General features: G+C 37.3%; 1 protein-coding gene across 4 annotated transcripts in view; it reads right to left on the reverse strand.

Moving 5' to 3' along the window:
• Positions 1–25824, reverse strand: part of CWF19L2 (CWF19 like cell cycle control factor 2) — a 134705-nt gene that overhangs the window by 43617 nt on the left and 65264 nt on the right. For all 4 annotated transcript variants that reach the window (XM_055272973.2, XM_055272972.2, XM_063636475.1 and 1 more), the window contains exons 11-12: positions 16457–16573; positions 13475–13612 (exon numbers count right to left, since the gene is read on the reverse strand). In XM_055272973.2, coding sequence (XP_055128948.1) covers positions 13475–13612; positions 16457–16573 — 255 coding nt within the window. The remainder of the gene's footprint in view (positions 1–13474; positions 13613–16456; positions 16574–25824) is intronic.

Below are 25824 nucleotides of genomic sequence, written 5' to 3' on the forward strand. Positions count from 1 at the left end.
CTATCTTTAGTGTTAATGGGTCATGCATATTATGCCAAGATGTATAAAAATCCTAATTCCTACCTGAATTCCTTGATAGAAAAGAGATAATGATAGGAATTAGAAGCAGGACTCAAGACTATTCTCCCATATGACATTGACTTATGTGTAATTTTATGTATTCAATATTTAAAGTAAGGCATGAATTACAGACTGATTTTTTAAAAGGTGCTATTAAAACATTGCTAGTTTTATTAAGGCAAGCTAATAATATGCTCATGCCATTTGTTAAGCATCTGAGGTTCTAGTTATACATTAAAATATACTGAAAGAATATCACTATTTTTGAAATTTAAAAATATTTATATTCAATTCTTGATTCTGTGCACTACAAATTAATCACACGTTCCAGGAAACCTGACCCAGGATCTGACTGCCCCTGTGACCACAGTTCTAGATGATAAAACCTGAAGATGACAATTTCTCCACAGCTTGGTCATTGTTGTCACCATTTTGAAATTCTTAAAAAGTGATCTCTACCCCAAAAAAGTGGAGAAAGCCAACAAAAAAGGACAACAAAAATAAGAGATGAAAGATGGTCCCCCCACCTCCATGTCCAAGACATCATTTTACTCATCAGCCTTTTTTTGTGCTTGTTTTTAAATATTGTTGTTGCAAAATCAAAACCACAGACATCAATGGGAACAACAGAATATATCTAAATTTTCTTTTTTTTTTATTATTATACTTTAGGTTTTAGGGTACATGTGCACAATGTGCAGGTTTGTTACATATGTATCCATGTGCCACGTTGGTTTGCTGCACCCATTACCTCGTCATTTAGCATTAGGTATATCTCCTAATGCTGTCCCTCCCTCCTCCCCCAACCCCACAACAGTCCCCGGAGTGTGATGTTCCCCTTCCTGTGTCCATGAGTTCTCATTGTTCAATTCCCACCTATGAGTGAGAACATGCGGTGTTTGGTTTTTTGTCCTTGCGATAGTTTACTGAGAATGATGTTTTCCAGTTTCATCCATGTCCCTACAAAGGACATGAACTCATCATTTTTTATGGCTGCATAGTATTCCATGGTGTATATGTGCCACATTTTCTTAATCCAGTCTATCGTTGGACATTTTGGTTGGTTCCAAGTCTTTGCTATTGTGAATAGTGCTGCAATAAACATACGTGTGCATGTGTCTTTACAGCAGCATGATTTATAGTCCTTTGGGTATATACCCAGTAATGGGATCTAAGCAATTTTGTATAACAGTGAAAAGGGGGTTTCTGGAATTCCATGCACTTGACTTCAAGTCCCAAATATGAGATTCCAGAAAACAAATATTTATTGAATGCTATTGTGTGTTAATGACTATACTAGATAGGATATATTGGTGAGCCAATCGTATGAAACTTACAGAATAGTGGGAAAGACACTAACTAAAGCATTACTCAAAGAACTGTCAAGTTATAGCTGTGATGGCAATTTGAGATGCTAACAGAGGGAGTAAACAAGTCAGAGGTAAAGGCTTCCCTGAAAGAGTTATGATAAAGATGAGATTTCTATGACTCTTCTGTTTAATCAACTAGATAAAAGGAGATAAAAGGTGGCAAAAAAAAAAAAAGTAGAAACAGCAAATGCAGTCTGTGGCAGGAGAAAGCACATTAATTTGAGAAACCGAATGAAAATCAACACGGATGGAGCAGAGGAAGCAAAACAAAAGGGTGTGATTCAAGATGAGGCTAAAGAGGTAGTGACCAGGCCATTCGAGGTCTTGTTAGGCCACATTTAAAAATGTGGTCTTTAGCCTAACAGCAACAAAATACCATTCAAAATGTTTTAACCTAGAGACTAAAGGATGAGATGTACATTTTGAGCAAAAAAATTATTCTAGTTTCAGTAAGAGTTATGAAAGAAGTGGAAGAGGATAAAAAGGAATGCTAGAAAACTATAGTTAGAAGGCTATTTCGTAGACTAAATAAGAAACAAAGATAGCATGGATAGTGTGATGGCAACAGGAACAAAGAGAAGTAGATTGGGCATAGGAAGACAAGATTGGTGACAGACTGGATGTGGAGAACAAAGGAGAGATCATTCTTCCTCATCTGATGACTACTAGCTTTCTAATCTAGGTTAGATAGTAGTACTACACAATGATATAGGAAATACTGAAAACAAGCCAGATTCGTTAAAGAGATACGTGATCATGGGCAAGCTACTGAATACCTCTGAGCATCAGTTTTTATTAAATGGGGTTAATTATACCCTGCTGAGAGACAATTATAAGTATTATGGTATGAAAAGGGTCTGGCACCTAGCAAGTCCTCAAAAATTTGTAGTTATTACTGTTTTCTCCCAGATTCTCCCAAGATTGTGTTCTCAAATGAGGCAATTTTGCTTCCTGGCCCTTATTTGGGACATCTGGCAATATCCGGAGACATTTTTGGCTGTCACAACTTAGGGTGAGAGGGGTTGCTATTGGTATTTACTGGCCAGAGGCCAGGGATGCTACTAAACCTTCTATGGTTCACAGACAGTCCTAAAACAAAGATTTAGCCAGCCCAAAATATCAATAGTGCTAAGGCTGTGAAGCCATGTTCCAGAGGGATTCTGATTGTGATAACTGCACATGAAAAGTTCTTTTGTATCCACTAATAACAACCATCCACATGAGTTAGAGTTAAACTGATTTATTACTGATAACCTGTTCAATCAGTTTCTAAATTCAAGCCTGGTTACAGAAGAAGTTACCAGAAGTGAATTCATAACCTAAATTTTAAACATACAAAAATATTAATGTCTTCTAACCATGAAAGCTAATTTGTTTTCCCATTTTGATGTCTGCATAAAGAAAAACCTGAAATACTACAAATTAACTGTCATCTTATTAAGAATCAGATACTCAGCCAGGCGCGGTGGCTCACGCCTGTAATCCCAGCACTTTGGGAGGCTGAGGCAGGTGGATCACGAGCTCAGGAGATCGAGACCATCCTGGCTAACACAGTGAAACCCCGTCTCTACTAAAAATACAAAAAAAAAATTAGCCAGGCCTGGTTGCAGGTGCCTATAGTCCCAGCTACTCGGGAGGCTGAGGCAGGAGAATGGCCTGAGCTTGCAGTGAGCCGAGATCGTGCCACTGCACTCCAACCTGGGTGACAGAGCGAGACTCCGTCTCAAGAAAAAAAAAAAATCAGATACTAAGATCCTTGAATAAAAACTCTATGAAAACTAGAGGCTTTTTCTAGTGTCATTATGTAGAAAAAAATGGTTTGCAATGAATCTATTTAATAAGTGCTGCATTATTACACAAGGATTACCAACAATGAAAAATAGACTGCAGTCTAATTCTTACAAAACCATTTCAAATTTTATGACAATATTTATTAAATCAAAATTTTAATCAAAACTGTGAAACTATCCTTCAAGCTCCAAGCCCTTAAATCCATTGGAAATAGATGAATTCATTGATTAAATATAAACTTCATATCATTTTGGACTCTATGGATAGTGAAGCTATTAAACCAGTATGCTCAACTGTCAATAATTTAAACTTAGATTAAAATCTGAGAGAACTGTCCAAAAGACCTCATAAAATCTCACCAGGGTCAAGAACTGGGACCTGATCACAACGGATACCACTTCACACCAAGGATAGCTTTTACAAAAAACAAAACAAAATAAAAAAAAATAAGTGTTGGCAAGAATGTGGAGACACTGTTGGAAACTACGTGCATTGCTAGTGAAATTGTTCAAACTGTGGGAAATAGTTTGGTGGTTCTTCAAAAAGCCAAACATACGGTTACCATATGGTCTAGCAATTCCAAGTCTAAATATTAATATATACCCAAACAAATTGAAAGCAGAGACTTGCACACCAATGTTCATAAAAGCATTATTCACACAGCCAAAAGATGGAAGCAACCCAAGTGTCCATGAACAAATGAATGGAGTTTTTAAATGTGTTATATACATATAATAAGAGTTATTCAGCCTTAAAAAGCAACGAAATTCTTAAACATGCTAAATACTGGCAAAACTTGAAAACATTGTGTTAAGTAAAATAAATCAGATACAAAAGGACAAGTATTATATGATTCTACCTATTATTAATTACCTAGAACAGGCAAATTCACAGAGACAGAAAGAGGTGACCAGGAGGTTGGGGTAAATGGAAGTGAGCAGGACAGTGGGAAGGAGAACTACTGTTTAATGGGTATAGAGCTTCTGTTCAAGATAATGAAAAAATGTTCTGGATAGTGGTGATGGTTGCAAAATATTGTCAATTTATTAATACTTAATGCCACTGAATTGTATACTGTAAATGGTTAAAATGGTAAATTTTATGTTATGTATATTTTGCCATAAAAAACCCAACTAGGACCTGAACTAAAAAACATTAAATAAATTCTTCCTCTGATCCCACCTTCTTCCCACTCCCATCACCCATAGGTGAGGTTCAGAAAAACAAAAAATATTTTGTTCAGCAGCTTGAACTGGATTCAAGCTTACATCTTTTGGAAAATGAATAAACTAAGTCAATATTTATCTTATTCAGTTCTATAAAAAGGCAAAATATCACATTATTATTTTATGACATCCAAATTTCAAATTTCCTTTAGGGGATATCACAGGAACATATACATGATTTCATACTCTTGGATTTGGTCTCTTCCAAAGATAATTTCACTGTATATCTATTAAAGTCTATGAGAATGAAAATGACCAAGGGGTTGCTGCAATAAGCTGGCAATTTCAATATTCCTTACCTTATTCTAATCATACATTTAAGAATGGTATATCACTTAATCTCTCAAAATTTGGTGTTATTAGTTTACTGAGAATAAAAAAGTAGAGGATTTCAAGTGTATATTATTGGAGAAACATGTAATATGCATCTTAAAGACTACTTCCAGGGGAAAATATATCAAGCCTTCAGCGTTACAAACAAGAGAAAATAAATCAGTAAAAATACAAACACTTTATTGGACAATAAAATCATCTTTTTTATCATTTAAGGTAAAATCCTAATTACTGGAGTCTTTTTTTCTCTCCCTTATCATTCCCCTCCTATACCTTTCATTTTTCCTCCCTTCCAGCCCATGTTTAATGCTCTAGTAGGACAAAAAGGATAAAATTACTGCCCACAGTCTCAATAAAATTAATGAGGAAAGATGTATATAGATCTCTTGAAGAAGTGCCTGAGTTTACGTTGCCAAGGTAACACTGACGTCTTAAATTTAAATGGAAGAGTTTATATTTAAAGAATTTTGGAGTCAATAGAATGTATTTTAAGAAAGAGCAAAGCATACACAGCTTATTATTCCCAAATACCAATAAATGATACATGGAAATTGGACAAAGACAATTAAATTTAGGCAACAGTCAACAACTATCCATTAACATGAGTCATTTGAATGACAGTACTGTTTAATGTGGACTGAAAAGTAAAGCTGAAGCTTCTACTGCTGGCTTTTGCAACTCACTAGCTGTAGGGACAAGGAAAGTTACTTAGCCTTGCATAAGTCATTTAATTCTCTCAAAGCCTCAGTTCCCTCAGGTGTAAAATGTGAAAGGTGAAACAAGATTAGTAAGGTCCCTTTCCAAATCTAAAATTCTTTGGCTCTATGATTTCAAAGGAAGAAATTTCTTTATCCAAAATAAGTTACTATATACCTATTATGTTCTAGAACATAATAAAGTAACATAACATAGTAAACATACTGGCATATCTATGGTAAGAAAATTAGACCAACATACGCTTCTGTGGTGTTATGATATGCGTTGGTTTTCATTCACAGTTCCTGATTCATAACTCCCATAGCTATTGTTATAGTCTTGTATTATAATGTTGGGTATCTCAAGCCTCAGAGGCAGGCCTCAGGAAACAGAGTCTCTCTCCTGCCCTCCTTTCACCTGCCCCAAGGTAGGACTCTAATCTTCTCCTACCTTTTCTATTGTGGGTCTTAAGACCATCCCCAGAGAGGGTCACACCCTATGCAATGGGGGAAGGAATACTGAAGTCATGCAGCCTCATAAAAACCCAAGAGGACAGGGTTTAGAGAATTTCTGGATACCTGAACACGCAGAGGTTCCTGGAGGGTGGCACTCCCAGGGATGGCAAGGAAGCATGCTCTGCAACCCCATACCTCGCCCTACGCGTCTCTTCACCTATATCCTTTATGATAAACTTTATAATAAACCAGTAAATGTAATTTGTGTTTCCCTGAATTCTGTGAGCTGTTCCAGCAAATTAATCGTAACCAAAGTGGGGGGGTCATGTGAACCCCAACTTGAAGCTGGGTGGTCAGAAGTTCTGGAAGCCTGGACTTGTGACTGGTACCAGTCTGGGCATCTAGGGGACAGACTTGGGGACTGAGACCCCAACCTGTGGAATCAGACACTATCCCTAGGTAGACAGTGTTGGAATAGAATTAGAGGACATCTTGCTGGTATCCACGGCTCGGTGTGTGGAGAAAAAAAACCCCACACATTTGGTCACAGAAGTCTTCTGTGCTGATGACTGTGATGTAAGAGTAGAGGAAAAACACAGTTTAAAAGAGAGTTTTTCTCTACACATCTTTTTCAAGGTATTTTTTATTCCCCTCTTTTCATTAATTATGTAGTACATATTCAAAAAACTGAAAAATATAGAAAGGATAAAAAACCAAGAATCATAATTCCCCTGTACAAACACAATTAAGTTCATATTTGTCATGAGATACCTTTCTTGGTTTTGTTATAAGAAAGATATGCTATTAAAGATTTAATGGTAAAATACAACTGGAAAGAACATAAATATAATCTGAATTTTGGAAATGTAAGAAAAGAATGGGCAATAAAAATTAAATAAACAAATATAAGGTACTAATAAAAAGTAAAATGCACATCAACAGCATCAACAGCAAAAGGCAATAGGGCAGATCTGAATACTGAGCCCAGGTAGTAACAGATTTCCGTTCAACATGAAACCTTTCCTGTGCCCCTAGTCTAAATTGGGTCACCCAGGTGTTACTTCCAAAAGACTTTTCACTTGTCTGTCACAGTTCTTTGTACATCCAAGATTACTGAACTATTTTTCATAGCTATTTATTTAGTGCTTCCTTTTCCCCACTAGCCTAATAAGCTCCACAAAGTCAAGGATCATTTCTTCTTCATGTGCCAGTGTGTCCCCAGTAGAACACCTCATACACTGAATCAGTTCAATTAACATTTGTTGACTAAATAAATAAGCAGACTCTTGTTTTATAAATTTATATCGACTATTCCTGACTAGCTACTTTTCCCAAGGCCCAAGATCCATTTTCAGGGAAACTACTAAGTAAGAGAAATACAGGTTGAATATCACTTATCCAAAATGCTTGGAACCAGAAGTGTTTCAGATTTTTAATTTTTTTGGATTTTGAAATGTTTACATATACATTCCATCTTGGGGATGAGACCTAAGTCTAAATTTGAAATTCATTTATGATTCATATATACCTAATACATATAGCCTGAAGGTAATTTTATACAATGTTTTAAATAGTACATGCAACAAAGTTTGTGTATTCTGAACCATCAAAAAGCAAATGTGTCACTATTTTGCTGCCCCCAAAATTTTGAATTTTAATGCATTTCAGATTTCTAATTTTTGGATGAGGTATGTTCAACCTGTACCCAAATTCAAATACATTTGCATTGAAGATTTTATATCCTAGTCCAGGGATTGAAAAACTACAACTTCCAGGCCACATCAGGCCATCCATATGTTTTTGTAAATAAAGTTTTGTTGGAATATGGTCAAACCCATTCATTTACATACTGTGTATGGCTGCTTTTGTGCTACAACAGCAGTGCTGGTAATTGCAACAGAAAGCTAAAAATATTTACTATCTGGCCCTTTACAAGAAAAGTTTGCCAACCTCTATTTAATGACTTTAAACTAGACTAATGACTTTAAACTAATAATAAAAAGAAACATAAAAAGTTCACCAACCTCTAATGACTTTAAACTAGACTAATGATTTTAAATTAATAATAAAAAGAAACATAGGATAATGAGCTTTTGGAGTCATTCATGAAAATATTTGACATAACTAAACTATATACCAGCAATATTACTATCAAAAATTCAATAACTTAGCTACTTTAGTTCATAAACTTTTAAGAGTGAAAGGATTAAGCACAGTATTCTTAGAAATGGCCAACATTTCAAATACTTTCTTTTTTTTATAGGCTTTTAGTAACACTTCAAATTTTTAGCAGAGCTGATTTTAATTATTAAACATACAAAACAAATTGCTACTCTGCTGTAATTATTAGGCAGGATGAACTAAAAATCCCAATGCAAAATCAGCATTTCCATAGCAACCTGTACTTCTATTGGCCCCACAGGTAGGAACTGGCATTGCTTTGCATATTTAGAAAAAACACCTCCATTAAATAATACAAAAAAAAATTTTGCTTGGATAAAAATAACACATTTGTCAAGATATTAACACAACACTACTACAAATTCAATAATATATAAATTGATCAATCAAAAATTTTTTAAAAAGTCTGGATTGAATGTGTATCAGCTGCACATTCAATAGTTTATCTAATTTGTAGGTTTATTAATGCTACCAGTTCTGGATGATGCCTGCTGATTACCGGGTAATATCTAAATCATATAAAAAACAAAACAAGCATATATTTATAAATAATGTAAAAAATGAATGAAAGGCGAGGAAGAAACATTTACTGAGTGCCTACTATCTATCCTAGTAAGACTTCTCATAAACAGATTTTAATAGAAATGGTTTCATATAACTATTTAATCCAAAACATGTCATCTTATAAAATTGGGACATTATTTTATAAGTCAAAACTTTCTATTTCAGCTAATACAGACCAGAAATAGAAATTTTAAGGGCCAAATGTCATTGGTAAATTTTTATAGTATTCTAGCTTCTATAATGTTCTAGCTTAGTAAACATCAATTAAAAAAATCAAACATGTAAAATGTTTAGGGAAAGTAATGAAGATGCAATTATTGCCAAATCAGCTAATATTAAATAAGCAATCCTATACAATACAGTAACCCCTCTTTATCTGCGGTTTCACTTCCTGTGGCTGCAGTTACCTGCAGTCAACTGTAGTTTGAAAATATTACATGGAAAATTTCAGAAATAAACAATTCATAAGTTTTAGATTGTATGGCACTCTGAGTAGTGTGATGAAATACGCTGTTCTACTCCATCCCCCACAGGGGACATGAATCAGCCCTTTGTCCAGCACAACCATGCTGTGTATGCTGTCTATTTAGTTATTCAGTAGCTATCTCAGTTATGATTGACTGTTGCAGCATAAAAGAGTTTGTGTTCAAATAACCCTTATTTTACTTAATAACAGCCTGAAATTTCAAGAGTAGCGATGCTGGCATATTGTTATACTTGTATTTTATGATTATTGTGGTTAATCTCTTACTATGTCTACCAATTATACTTTATAAGTTAAAATTTACCATAGGTATGTATGAATAGGAAAAAACATAGCATACATAAGGTTTGGTACCATCCACAGTTTCAGACATCCACCTAAACTCAAGTGATCATCCCACTTCAGCTTCCTGCGTAGCTGAAACTACAGATAAGTACCACCATACCCAGCTGATTTTTTATTTTTTGTAGAGATAGGGGTCTCTCTTTGTTGCCCAGACAGGTCTCGAACTCCTGGCCTCAAGTGATCCTCCCACCTTGGCCTCCCAAAGTGCTGGGATTACATGTGTGAGCCACCACACCTGTTCATTTTTCTACTACCAAATTTAAGAACCTACCTACATCTATATACTAATACTCTGCCTTTCCTCCTTATATAATTGATGGGTGGTAATCAGCTCCTTTCTAAGGTCAATTTTTCTCAAATTCACTCTTGAACCCAACATAATCCGGCTTTTTTCCTTATTGGACCAAAAAAACCCCATAGTTATTAAAGTCACCAGAAACCTCTACACTGCCAAATCCAGTGGCCATTTCCCATCTTCAAAGATTTTCCTCAACTCTTAGAAGCAGCTGACACAGTCATTCACAACCTCCTCCCTGTCTTCTGACACACCACACCCTTGGTTTTCCTTCTGCCTCACTGGCTGCACTTCTCAGTTTTATTTGCTGAATCCTTTCTGTCCTCTCCAAGACACAGTCTTCCGACTCTCCTCATTAATAATTTCTTCAATCTCATTGCTTTAAATACTATTTAAATGCTAACACAGGGCTAGGCGCAGTGGCTCATGCCTGTAATCCCAGCACTTTGGGGGTCCGAGACGGGCAGATCACGAGGTCAAGAGACAGAGACCATCCTGGCCAACATGGTGAAACCTTGTCTCTACTAAAAACACAAAAATTAGCGGGGCATGGTGGTGCGCGCCTATATCCCAGCTACTCAGGAGGCTAAGGCAGGAGAATCGCTTGAATGCAGAAGGCAGAGGTTGCAATGAGCCTGGATTGAGCCACTGCACTCCAGCCTGGTGACAGAGCGAGACTCCGTCTCAAAAAAAATCTAATGCATCCAGATCTATATGGGAGAACCAGCATCTACCCAGAACTCCAGGGGCAGTCACCCCACACTATCATGTGACCGGGCATTTCATTTCATACTTCACACATCCCTAACAGTATTCTTGATTTCCCACCCCTCCAAAATTTGTCCCTCCTGCACTTTTTCCCATTTCAATATATGGCACCAGCAATGCCCCGTATCCTGACACTTTTCACCAGTTTTAACACTGTAATCCATCCATGGCTCTATCTGAACTAATACAATACTCTCCTTCTAAGTGATCTCCTGCTTCCACTAATGCCTCTCTACATTGCCTTCTCAAAAGAGCAGCCAGAAAAATTCTGTCAAAATATAAACCAAATCATGACACAGCCTTGCAACAAAAAAAAAAAAAAAAAAAAAAAAAAGACCTTCGAATGGCCCCATCATTAAAACAAATATGAAAGTTATCCATGGCCTGTAAGATCCTACCTCAGCAGCCCCCAACCTTTTTGGCACCAAGGACCAGTTTTGTGGAAGACAATTTTTCCACAGACAGGGCGGCAGGGCCGTGGTGGGGGTGGGGGTGCTTTCAGGATGAAACTATTACACCTCAGATCAACAGGAATTAGATTCTTGTAAGGCAATGTGTAACCTAGATCCCTCACATGTCTAACTCAGAACAGGGTTCGTGCTTCTATGAGAATCTTGCCGCTGATCTGACAGGAGGCAGAGATCAGACAATAACGCTGGCTGGCCCGCTCCGCTCACCTCTTGCTGTGTGGCCCAGTTCCAAATAGGCCACAGACCAGTACCCATCCGTGGCCCAGGTATATGGGCCCCCTGCCTTATGTAATCTGACTTATGTCTCCTATCTCATCTCTACTTCTCTTTCTCTTCCTCCCTCTAATACCAGTCACACTTGTCTTTTTGCAGTCTGTTGATGTTCTTCAAGCTTGTCTCTGCTTTGGATCCTTTGCTGTTTCTTCTACTTGAAATAATCTTCCCTCAGATATTCACAAGGACCTCTCACTCACTTTTTTCAGTCTGATGAAATGTCACCTATAAAGAATTTCCCTCAACAACACGCTGTTGAAAATATCATCCCAGCTCTTTCTACTTTGCTTCATTTTCTACAAAACTGTTTTCAATTTTATAATATATTGTTATATAGTTTATATATTTGTTGACTTTCTCATCCACTAGAAATATAAGCGCCTGAGGGCACAAACTTTGACTTAATTGCTTCTCTGTATCCCTCAACTAAAATGGTATCTGACACTAATTAAGTGTTCAATAATAACTGTTGAACTGACAAATGGCTATACAATTTTTTTTTTTTTTTTTTTTTTGAGACGGAGTCTTGCTCTGTCGTCCAGGCTGGAATGCAGTGGCACGATCTCAGGTCACCACAAGCTCCATCTCCCGGGTTCCAGCCTCAACCTCCCGAGGACCTACACCGGGCTAATTTCGTATTTTTAGTAGAGACGGGGTTTCACTATGTTAGCCAGGCTGGTCTCAAACTCCTGACCTCATAATCTGCCTGCCTAGGCCCCCCAAATTGCTGGGATTACAGGGGTGAGCCACCGCGCCCGATGCTATTACAATTTTTAAGAAGGATTTTTCTTTAACTTGAATGGTTTGTGATTCATAAACTTGAATGGTTTATAAGATTACTAAAACTATTTAATTCAGACTTCATATACAGAGGTACCACTTCTGAAAAGGAAACTCTAATAAAAACATGTCTTCCTTCTTTCTGCATTAAAATTCCAGACCCTAGGAAATTTCTGGCATTTTTTCCAAAATAAACAGAGGTAAAATTATCTTAATGGGCTAAATGTAAGATCTCATGTAACTCTTGGTAATAGGTACAAAAGCCATTTCCATTTAAACTCAATTTTACTTTATTGCCCTCTTCCCCAACACACACATACACATACAGATACCTTGGTTACTTTATCTTAGATTTCATTGTTTAATTTTTTTACCAGGTAACATACTTACATAGTTATGTGAACATTAAAAGTTAAAAAATAAAAGATTGTAAGTCTGAAAAGATATACAGTGAAAGGTCTCCCCATCCCATGCCTATATCTCAGTGACTCAGTTCAAACTCCCACTACCAAAAAGTAACCACTGTTATTATAGGGTGGAAGTTAGCCATTTTTTTCTGTAAAAAGCCACACAGAAAATATTTGCAGCTTTATGGACTATCCACTCTCTGTCACAACTACTCAATTCAGCCATTATAGAGTGAAGGCAGCCTTAGATAATATGTAAACGCATGTGTATAGCAGTACTTCAATAAAACTTTATTTGCAAATACAGACAGTAGGCTGAATTTTTCCCATGGGGGGTCACAGTTTGCCAAAACCTGTTACAGAACAGTTTAAATACCAGTGTCTCTTTTATAAAAAATGTTAATGGTAGTGTTTGGAAGAGACTTCAATGGAAGAGACTGCAACAAAGAATGCTATTTGAAACAAAAATTCATCCTACCCATAATGATGTGTTAAAATAATATAGATTTTCATATAAATAGATTTAAGATTATTCCCAGATGCCTCTCCATAATCCATAATATATTCGTGCAAATATTTTCTTCTTCCTCTTCATGGTACAATTATGAAGAACTGGAGGAACGTTAAGACAAGACAAAGTGGTAACCTAACTATCAGAGCACTGTCAATCATTAACTCTGGCTTAACATTTTCTCTTCTGCGATTTTAATTATACGCAAACGTGTAATTAAAATCTCCACAGAATGCATTAAAGAAATAAACCACAGTCTACATTTAAAAACAAATAAAATTTCAAATGTCTGTTTCTCAACCAGATCAATTCCAAAATGCATGTTTCTAATAAGTCTTACAAAGGATTTAATTTAATAAAATGAAGCAAGATTAGAGAGAACCAGATCTCTCCAAAAAGCAGATCACTGTTACACTGAATAACCAGCTTCTCAAAATTCAGAGGTATCCTAGGAATATATCTTACCTTAGATGCCATTCTCATAAAGAGCTTGTTTTGATTTTCTGCTGTTGCCATCTTTTCATTTTTGACCAAATCATTTAGGCTTAGATTATCATCATCATGAAAGTATCTGACCCTTTCTTTTTCCTCATGGGTTGAAACCTATGACAAAATGAACATTATTAATTTAATGAAAATATGGGTCTCTAAAGTATTTCTTAATGAATTACATAAAAATCTGATGTTAAATGTAAAAATCCCACTATGTAATCACAACCTTTCCTTCCAGTTTATCCCTAGTCTGCCAGTTTCCATTAGAATTACACACCCTACTTCTGCCTCTTTCCTCTTCCCCAGGGATGGAAGCATGATATGATCTGCTTTCTGAGTTTTGATGAAAGAGCAAAACTGCTCTACCCCTTCTTCTCTCTTTTCTGCTCTCCTTCTCCTTATAGTTAAAATTCCTTACCACTGTGGTGGGAAGACTGAAGTTATCCAGAAATGGAGTAAGTATATCAAAAAAGAGGTGAAATATTAGCAAATCCACTGCTATGAATTTAATGATTATGTTGCCCCAAAATTCACCTGTTGAAATCTTAATATGAAGGTATTAAGATGCAAGGTCTTTGGGAGGTAACTGGGCTATGAGCATGAAGTACTCAGAAATGGGATCAGAACTTGTGATGGTTAATACTGAGTGTCAACTTGATTGGACTGAAGGATGCAAAGTATTGTTCCTGGGTGTGTCTGTGAGGGTGTTGCTAAAGGAGATTAACATTTGAGTTAGTGGACTGGGAAAGACAGACACACCCTCAGTGTGGGTGGGAACCATCTAATCAGCTGCCAGGGCAGCTAGAAGATGTTGAAAGGACTTGACTTGCTGACTCTTCTGGCCTTCATCTTTCTCCCATGCTGGATGCTTCCTGCCCTCAAACATCAGACTCCAAGTTCTTCAGTTTTTGGACTCTTGGACTACACCAGTGGTTTGCCAGGGATTCTCGGGCCTTCAGCCACAGAACCGAAGGCTGCGCTGTTGGCTTCACTACTTTTGAGGTTTTGGGACTTGGACTGGCTTCCTTGCTCCTCAGCTTGCAGATGGCCTATGTAGGACTTTACCTTGTGATTGTGTGAGTCAACACTCCTTAATAAACTCCCCTTCATATATACATCTATCCTCTTAGTTCTGTCCCTCTAGGGAACCCTGACTAATACAGTACCTCTATTAAAAGACATGAGCATTCGTTCTCTCTCTCTTTTCTCTGCCATTTGAGGATACAAGAAGACTATCATCTACAAACCCGTAAGCATGCCCTCATCAGACAATGAAGCTGCCAGCATCCTAATCTTGGACTTCTCAGTCTCCAGAGCTGTGAGAAATAAATTTCTATTGTTTAAGCCATCCAGTCTATGTTATAGTAGCCCGAACTAAGAGACCAACTTCTAATTAGTAAACCCTTGTTCTGTAAACAGCTTTATCAAAAGCAAAGCTGATATTCTGGTCTCCATCTAATTCAGTCCCAGATTTTCCTATCAGTTGGTTCCATACCCAGGTGTGGAACAGAAAAATACTGTTTATTTCCTCCCAAATCAAATCTTTCCAATGCTGCTCTCACATTCCCTTATCCAAATAAAACCCTGTCTTTAACTTCTTTGAGATCTTTGGAACAGGGGTGCAACTACATTTTCCAACATTACTATTCTTTTTTTTTTTTTTTTTTTTTTTTTTGAGACGGAGTCTCGCTCTGTCACCCAGGCTGGAGTGCAGTGGCGCAATCTCGGCTCACTGCAAGCTCCGCCTCCCGGGTTCACGCCATTCTCCTGCCTCAGCCTCTCCGAGTAGCTGGGACTACAGGCGCCTGCCACCACGCCCGGCTAATTTTTTTGTATTTTTAGTAGAGACGGGGTTTCACCGTGGTCTCAATCTCCTGACCTCGTGATCCGCCCACCTCGGCCTCCCAAAGTGCTGGGATTACAAGCGTGAGCCACCGCGCCCGGCCCAACATTACTATTCTTGTCTTTACTAGCTTAAACCTCATATCCCATGACTTCAACCCCTGGCTCCAGACACTTAATTTCCGGCCCTCTTGTCCTTTCATTATGCTCAAAGAGCAAACTCTACTCATGAATGAAAGTGTCTACCTTCTTTACTCCTATACCTAGATTGCTCAGTAATACGCAACTCAAAAAGGGCCCTCGATGCCTTCTGACAATGCATTTATGGATCCCTAATCAGTTCCACCATTTCGTGTAATTCAAACCTTTACTATTCTCCTCCTGTACCTCCTCGCCAACTACCAAATTCCTCCCATTACATTAGAAGACATATCTATCCCACTTCTATTTGTTGGATGAATTAATTAGAATCTCTAGCAACACAGGCACTCAACGGGCAAAAAATAAACATTTGACAGAAATACTCTGAATGAACAGTTCTTTTGTATATGCAATTATCACTTGTCTGGTCCTCCAAATTTAAAATAAAAAAACTAACTTGGGAAAGCTGAATATGTTGTTTTTGCCATGTCAAGAGCCTCAAGGTAGTGCTAAAAACTAATTACTAGAGTTGGAAAATGGAAAAGAAAATTAGTTTTATAAAGGATCATGGCACCTACATAATTAAGCCATTACTGTGTATGGATACTCCATCACCAGGTCTCAAGTTAGCTGTCTAACACTAGTAACAGCTCTTAGTTTTCCCTAAGAGCTATAGCAACTATGCCAAAAGCAGCTGAAAACAACATCAAAGAAATGTACACCAAAATTAAAATTGCCTTAAACATTCAATGTTAACAACTATTTGAAAAAATACAGTTGGATTAGTTTCCATTCTGTAAAAGGCAAAGAGATATAACTAAGAATAAAAGTATTAACAACATCATTTACTACCTTCCAATATTAGCATTCAAAAGCCACAATTCAGAAAATATTTTATAATCTGATACAAAGAAAGCCCCAAGGGGAAGAAGGAATTCTGAATTAATAAACAAAGACATATGTTAAACATACCATCTGTCTCTTTCTTCTTCCTCCTCGTGATTCAAGAGATTTTCCGGGTGTGTTCACAGGCCATACTCTTCCAAACTGATCTGTTCTGACAAGGATTACTTCTTGCTGGTCTTCATTCTATAAAAAGATTTAGAGATAACTATTGAAATTATTGTGAAGAATGTTGAATGTTTTTACTTAATAACAAAAAAAGCATTAAAATGATTAACGTTTTCACATAATATTGTGGATTGCCTTAAATCTCCTGGATTTTCATTACTCTCTATACTATAAAATGAACATAATCTTTTGGGGAAAGGGTGAAAAATACCCAATGTTTATTTTAGTATTTTAAAAAAAGCAATCAGGAGAAGAAAATTTCAAATAAAGTTTTCATCTAGACAATATTAAAAGATGACAAAGTATCAATAGTCCATGTCGCATTGTATGAGAATGCCCATCACTTACGCAGCAGATGTAATGTTTTTTAAATTTAAAGATCCTATCAAAATCTGATTATAAGAAATAAAACAACTAAAGACAAACTTGTTAAATTAGCAAATACAATGATATTACCCGTAACTTCTATTCTTTCTATTAACAGCCTTCAAATGCTTTTCAGTTTTCTGACTCTTCAGAAGGAATTATATCCCACACACTTTCAAGCCATATTTTTCTTACAAACTTTTGGCCAAATATAAACCTGGCACAGTACAGAATAAGAGTAAACTTTATTCTCTAATGGAAATGGAGTGTTATTGGAAGGATTCTAATAATCAATAAAGAATATTAGAGAATGACAAAGGAAAGAAACTGTTATATCAAAAAGACACTTGCACTTGTATGTTTATCACAGAACTATTCACAATAGCCAAGTCATGAAATCAACTGAAGTGTACACTAATGGATGATTGAATAGAGAAAATCTGGTGTATATATGCCATGGAATACTACACAATCACACAAAAAAAGAAATGTCTTTCACAGCAGCATGGATGGAGCTAGAGGCAATTATCCTAAGTGACATAACTCAGGAAATCAAATACTGCATGTTCTCACTTAAAAGTGGGAACTAAACAATGGGTACACATGGACATATAGAGGGAATTAATAGACACCGCAGTCTCCAAAAGTGGGGAGGATGGAAAGGGAGTAACGACTGAAAAAATTACCTATTGGGAACAATTTTTATTATTCAGGTGATGGGTAAAACAGAAGCCCAAACCTCCTCACCATTATGCAATATATCCCTGTAACAAACCTGCATATGCAACCCCTGCATCTATTTTTAAAAAATTAAAAACGAAAATAATATTAAGGAATGAATTCAATAAAAATCCATCTGAAACAAGACCAAGCAAAATATTCACATTTTAGTTTTCTTCTCAATTGGAACCAACTATAGAAAAAATCAATCCCAATTCCATTTAATAGATGTTAGTTCCCCTGCTGAAATGGAAGAAAAATAATATATATTATTGATCTTACATTCACACATAATATTAAATTGATACAAAAGATTATCATTACTTTTCTTCCTCAATAAATAAACGAACATTAATTAATGAAGTGCCATCTTTTAAAAGATCTTTCTACTCATTCCCTTACCAGATAGTAGAGATAGGCAACACATTATAAGCTGGCTTCTAACTTTACCACACTGATAAAGCTGGTCTCCCAAAGGACTTTCAAATTACTAAGTCCAATACATAATTATTAAATTGTCATCTTCCCTGATTTGAAAGCATTTGGTTCTGTTTATTACATTCTCTAGCCTGAAATTCTTCTTATTCCAGTTTTAAACACTCTACTCTCTCCTGGTTCTGCCTTTACCTCTCTGACACATTCATTCATTTATTCATTCATTCATCAAATATTTCTGAAATGTCTATTTAATCTTAGGAGTTAAAAGAAATATAACCCCTGCCTTCTATAAGCTTATGGCCTAGTAGGGAAACTACTCCCCACATGAATTATTAATATAAACAAAGTCACTTTCACTTTCTCCTTCATTTCCAGCTACCCCTCAAATGCTGATGATTCCAGGGTTCCTTGGTTTCCAGCCCTTCAGCCTGAAAACCTAATCATCACCCATACTGCAAAAAAAATTCACTGTGTTAAAAACAAATATAATCATGCTATTCTTTGCTTAAAAATCTGCAGGGATCATTTATCACCAGAAGATCAATACCACTGTAAGTATGGCCCACAGACCATCACAAGTCCAAGAATTACTAGACATTAAATATTTGTTACTAATCCATGATGAGGGCAGTACAGAAAGAGTGTTCTATAGGTGTTCTATAGCAATTGTATAGAATTGATATGGTTTGTCTCCATGTCCCCACCCAAATCTCATCTCGTAGCTCCCATAATTTCCATGTGTTGTAGGAGGGACCCGGTGGGAGATGACTGAATCATGGGGGCAGGTCTTTCCTGTGCTGTTCTCGTGATAGTGAATGGATCTCGTGAGATCTGATGGTTTTAAAAACGGGAGTTTCTCCACACAAGCTCTCTCTTTCCCTGCTGCCATCCACATAAGATGTGACTTGCTCCTCCTTGCCTTCAGCCATGATTGTGAGGCCTCCCCAGCCATGTGGAACTGTAAGTCCAATTAAACCTCTTTCTTTTGTAAATTGCCCAGTCTCAGGTATGTTTTTATCAGCAGCATGAAAACAGACAAATACAAGAATCATTTTATGTTGGTTCAATCTAAATAACAACTTGGGACTTTATTTCATATATCTTTATTTCATCTTTCTATGAATATTTTTGATTGTATTTTATAAAACTATTAATCCATCACGGTCTGTAAAATTTTAAAATATATATAAACAACCCTGACCCTACACCACAGTCTAAATAGTGAAATAAAGGTAAAGCATTTTCACACAGTATACAAAGCCTTCAAATTCTGGCCCTAGACTTTCCTAGTTCCTTGTAATTTTCGTAAACGTACTGTAAATTTTATTTCTTCTGCATGGAACAATTATCCCTTCTTGCTCAACTAGGAAATTAAGAATTTAGTCATAGCCAATGCTCTGTTCCCAATAATTTTTGGCACATGTATGTGGCTAGACTGTAATATTTTCAGTAACTATTTGTCTATTTATATTTATCTCTCTTTGCAGGACAAAGACTAAGCTATACACTACTTGGTACCTATAGGACCTGTCACAGTGTCAAACAATAATGGGAATTCAATAAATGCTTGATAAATGTCATTAACAAGCTGGCGCCTCAGATAGATTAATTGTATCCTACAACTAACCCACTTTCCCCTTCAGTGAGCTGTTTCCTCCCTCTGCCAACTTTCTGTTCCTTAGGACTGCCAATACATAAGACCCCAAGTTGCTCCATGTCGGGTACCCAAGCCAGAGTGCATCTAACCATCTACATGGCATTAAAATGCAAGATAGAAATGAGAAGTTCATTCTATACAGAAAATATGCAAAAACATTTTCATCATCCATGTAATTTTGTAATTTATCTCAAAAGAAACCAGAAACACTTCTTGATATAACTAAAAAGCATTTATAAACTCTTTCCATTTTCATAAGAATACCAAATGCTCCAGGTTTTTAAATTATCCCCAACAATTACAGTTTGCTCTGGAGGACTTTTTATTTTAAAAACATCAAAACTGATAATTTATTAAAGCGTTTTATACGGACACTTGAATTAACAAATCCCAAAATGCTCTCGGATCATTTACTCATTAATCCATAAAAGAACCTTCTGGCTGACAAAAATCATGGATTCTTATTTTAAAGGAAGAAAGGAGAAAACAAAGCTACAAAATCAATTTGCTAACATAACCAGAATAAACCTTCCGTGCTGGTATCTATAATATTTGTGAGATAATAAATTTCTCCCACAAGTGCATATCATTTTTATAGTAATAAAAAATTGAGGATTCAGGAGATCGTGGCAGACACAAGGCAAGACTAGATTGTAGCTCTGGACAGAGCAGCATGCAGGGGCTTGCATTGTGGATTTTAGCTCCAGATCGACTGCAAGAACAAACCAGCAATCCCGAGAGGACCCACAGACCCTCTGAAGGAAGCGGACTGCCCCTGCAGCACCCAGGAGACACCCCAAATACCGTTAAGTGCCCCAACTGTGGAAGTGGGAACACACTTCCTCCCGAACACACACCCCCACTGGAGAAGTTGAAGGTCTGTTTGCAGGAGAAGTTTTCGACTTTACTTGGAGCTGAGTCAAGTTAGGGGGCCGAGCAAAATACAGGGGTAGGGGAAGGAGCAGAAAGGCCCTCGGATCTCGCTGGGTCCCCAAACAGCCCATTCCTGCCTGGCACCACAGGGATCCAACAGAAGGGTGGCCAGAGGAGCAGGGGGTAAAACTCCACAGGGAAAAGGAATTATCTAGCTGAACTTTGTAATAATTTGAACAGCGTGAGAAGCCTCCTGGCCAGAACTCTAGGGAGGGCGCAAATCCTGCATACAGACTTCACAGGCAGGGTAAGAACTAAAGCCCTTTTCTCTCGCAGGTGGGAAGCAGATATCCTCGGGTAAGTTTTCAAGCCCACCTTGCCCTCAGCCTGGAAACAGACTCCGCACTGCTGGTGGGGGCACAGTGGGAGTGAGACTGGCCCTTCAGTTTGCGTGGGAGCTGGGTGAGGCCTGTGACTGCCAGCTTTCCCCCACTTCCTTGACAACCTGCATGACTCAGCAGAGGCAGCCATAATCCTAATAATAGGTAACACAACTCCAGTGACCTGGGAATCTCATCCCATCCGCCACAGCAGCCCCAGCAAGATGCGCCCACAGAAAGTCTGAGCTCAGACAGGCGGAGCCCCGCCCCCATCTGATGGTCCTTCCCTATCCACTCTGGTAGTGGCAGACAAAGGGCATATAACCTTGGGAGTTCTAGGGCCTCACCCACCACCAGTCCCTCTCCACCCTACTACAGCTGATGCTCTCTGGAAAGTGCCACCTCCTGGCAGGAGGCCAACCAGCCCAAAAATGGAGCATTAAACCACCAAAGCTAAGAACCCTCACAGAGTTCACTGCATCCTCAATCATATCCACCAGAAAAAGCAGCTGGTATCCACGGCTGAGAGACCCAGAGACAGTTCACATCACAGGACTCTGCAGAAAACCCCCCGTACGAGCCCAGAGCCAGGCAGACTTGCTGGATGGCTAGACCCAGAAGAGAGACAACAAATACTGCAGTCCAGTTCACAGGAAGCCACATCCATAGGAAAAGGCAGAGATTACTACATCAAGGGAATACCCCCCATGGGACAACAGAATCTGAACAATAGCCTTCAAATAGCCTTTAGCCCTAGACCTTCCCTTTGACACAGCCTACCCAAATGAGAAGGAACCAGAAAACCAACCCTGGTAATATGACAAAACAAGGTTCTTCAACGCCTCCCAAAAATCACACTAGTTCACCAGCAATGGATCCAAACCAAGAAGAAATCCCTGATTTCTAACCTGAAAAAGAATTCAGGAAATTAGTTATTAAGCTAATCAGGGAGGGACCAGAGAAAGGCGAAGCCCAATGCAAGAAAATCTGAAAAATGATACAAGAAGTGAAGGAAAAAATATTCAAGGAAATAGACAGCTTAAAGAAAACACAATTAAAAACTCAGGAAACTTTGGACACACTTTTAGAAATGCGAAATGCTCTGGAAAGTCTCAACAATAAAATTGAACAAGTAGAAGAAAGAAATCCAGAGCTCGAAGACAAGGTTTCAAATTAACCCAATCCAACTAAGACAAAGACAAAAAAATAAGAAAATACGAACAAAGCCTCCAAGAAGTCTGGGATTATGTTAATCAACTGAACCTAAGAATAATCGGTATACCTGAGGAAGAATTCTAAAAGCCTGGAAAACATATTTGGTGGAATAATCAAGGAAACTTTCCCGGCCTTGTGAGAGACATAGACAGCCAAATACAAGAAGCAAAAGGAATACCTGGGAAATTCATCACAAAAACATCTTTGCCTAGGCACATTGTCATCAAGTTATCCCAAGTTAAGATGAAGGAAAGAATCTTAAGAGCTGTGAGACAGAAGCACCAGGTAACCTATAAAGGAAAACCCATCAGATCAACAGCAGATTTCTCAGCAGAAACCCTACAAGCTAGAAGGGATTGGGGACCTATCTTCAGCCTCCTCAAACAAAACATTTATCAGCCAAGAATTTTGTACCCAGCAAAACTAAGCATGATATATGAAGGAAAGATACAGTCGTTTTCAGACAAACAAATGCTGAGAGAATTCACCATCACCAAACCACCACCTTCTGCATGGTTTTGAAGGTTCCTTTTGCTAAAAGGAGCTCTAAATCTTGAAACAAATCTTTTACATCAAAACAGAACCTCTTTAAAGCATAAATCACACAGGACCTACAAAACAAAAATACAAGTTAAAAGGCAAAAACAAAAAAACAAAAACAAAAGTACACAGGCAACAAAGAGCATGAGAAAAGTAAAGGTAGCTCACCTTTAATGCTAACATCGAATGAATGTAAATGGCCTAAATGCTCCACTTAAAAGATTCAGAACCACAGAATGGATAAGAACTCACCAACCAACTACCTGCTGCCTTCAGGAACTCACCTAACACATAAGGACTCACATAAACTTAAAATAAAGGGTTGAAAAAAGGCATTTCATGCAAATGGACACTGCAAGTGAGGAGGGGTAGCTATTCTTTTATCAGACAAAACAAACTTTGAAGCAACATCAGTTAAAACAGACAAAGAGGGACAGTATATAATGGTAAAAGGCCTTGTCCAACATGAAAATATCACAATCCTAAACATATATGTGCCTAACACTGGTGCTCCCAAATTTATAAAACAATAGACCTAAGAAATTAGATAGACAGCAAAAAAGTAATAGTGGGGGACTTCAATACTCCACTGATAGCCCTAGATAGGTCATCAAGACAGAAAGTCAACAAAGAAACAATGAATTTAAACTATATCTTGGAACAAATGGATTTAACAGATATATACAGAACATTTCATCCAACAACTGCAGAATACACATTCTATTCAACAGCACATGGAACTTTCTCCAAGACAGACCATTTGATAGGCAATAAAATGAGCCTAAATAAATTTAAGAAAATTGAAACTATATCAAGCACTCTTTCAGACCACAGTGGAATAAAACTGGAAATCAACTCCAAAAGGAACCTTCAAAACGATGCAAATATAGGGAAACTAAATAACCTGCTCCTGAATGAGCACTGGGTCAAAAACAAAATCAAGATTAAAAATCAAAGAAATTAAAAAATTCTTTGAACTGAAAAACAATAATGACACAACCTATCAAAACCTCTGGGATACAGCAAAGGCAGTGCTAAGAAAAAAGTTCATAGCCCTAAACGCCTATATCGAAAGTCTGAAAGAGCACAAACTGACATTCTAAGGTCACACCTCAAGGAACTAGAGAAAAAAGAACAAACCAAACCCAAACCCAGCAGAAAAAAGGAAATAACCAAGATCAGAGCAGAACTAAATGAAATTGAAACAAACAAACAAACAAACCACAAAAGATAAATGAAACAAAAAGCTGGTTCTTTAAAAAGATAAATAAAGTTGATACACTATTAGCAAGATTAACCAAGAAAAGAAGACAGAAAATCCAAATAACCTTACTAAGAAACAAAAAAGGAGATATTACAACTGACACCACTGAAATACAAAAGATCATTCAAAGCTACTATGAACACTTTTATATACATAAACTAGAAAGCCTAGAAGAGATGGATAAATTCCTGGAAAAATACAACCCTCCTACCTTAAATCAGGAATAATTTGACACTCTGAACAGACCAATAACAAGCAGCAAGACTGAAATGGTAATTTAAAAATTAACAACCAAAAAAAGTCCAGGACCAGAAGGATTCACAGATGAATTCTACCAGACATTCAAAGAAGAATTGGTACCAATCCTTTTGACACTATTTCACAAGATAGAGAAAGAAGGAACCCTCCCTAATTCATTCTGTGAAGCCAGCATCACCTTAATACCAAAACCAGGAAAGGACATAACCAAAAAAGAAAACTACAGACTTGATGAACACAGATGTTAAAATCCTTAACAAAATACTAGCTAACCAAATCCAATGACATATCAAAAAGATAATCCACTGTGATCAAGTGGGTTTCATACCAGGGATGTAGAGACGGTTTAACATACGCAAGTCAATAAATGTGATACACCACATAAAGAGAATTAAAAACAAAAATCACATGATCATCTCAATAGATGCAGAAAAAGCATTTGACAAAATCCAGTATTCCTATATTATTAAAACTCTCAGCAAAATTGGCATACAAGGGACATACCTTAATGTAATAAAGGCCATCTATGACAAACCCACAGTCAACATAATACTGAATGGCCAAAAGTTGAAAGCATGCCCTCTGAGAACTGGAGCAAGACAAGGGTGCCCAGTCTCATCACTCCTCTTCAACACAGTACTGGAAGCCCTAGCCAGAGCAATCAGACAAGAGAAAGAAACAAAGGGCATCTAAATCGGTAAAGACAAAGTCAAACTGTCATTGTTTGCTGACGATATGACTGTTTACCTTGAAAACCCTAAGGACTCCTCCAGAAAGCTTCTAGAACTGATAAAAGAATTCGGCAAAGTTTCTGGATACAAGATTAATGTACACAAATCAGTGGCTCTTCTACACACCAACAGCGAACAAGCAGAGAATCAAATCAAGAACTCAACCCCTGTTACAATAGCTGCAAAAATAAAAATAAAAATAAAATACTTAGGAATACACCTAACAAAAGAGTCAAAAGGCCTCTACAAGGAAAACTACAAAACACTGCTGAAAGAAATCACAGATGACACAAACAAATGTAATCACATCCCTTGCTCATGGGTGAGTAGAATCAATATTGTGAAAATGACCATACTGCCAAAAGCAATCTACAAATTCAACGCAATCCCCATCAGAATACCACCATCATTCTTCACAGAATTACAAAAAAAAATTTCTAAAATTCATAGAAACTAAAAAATAGCCCAACATAGCCAAAGCAAGGCTAAGCAAAAAGAACAAATCTGGAGGCATCACACTACCTGATTTCAAACCATACTATAAGACCATAGTCACCAAAACAGCATGATACTGGTATAAAAATAGGCATATGGACCAATGGAACAGAATAGAGAACTCAGAAATAAACCCAAATACTTAAAGCCAACTGATCTTCGACAAAGCAAACAAAAACATAAAGCGGGGAAAGGATGCCCTTTTCAACAAATGGTGCTGGGATAGTTGGCTAGCCACATGTAGGAGAATGAAACTGGATCCTCATGTCTCACTTTATACAAAAATCAACTCAAAGTAGATTAAGGACTTAAACCCAAGACCTGAAACTATA

This window comes from Symphalangus syndactylus, chromosome 3, assembly GCF_028878055.3.
Source record: "Symphalangus syndactylus isolate Jambi chromosome 3, NHGRI_mSymSyn1-v2.1_pri, whole genome shotgun sequence".
Lineage (NCBI taxonomy): Eukaryota > Metazoa > Chordata > Mammalia > Primates > Hylobatidae > Symphalangus > Symphalangus syndactylus.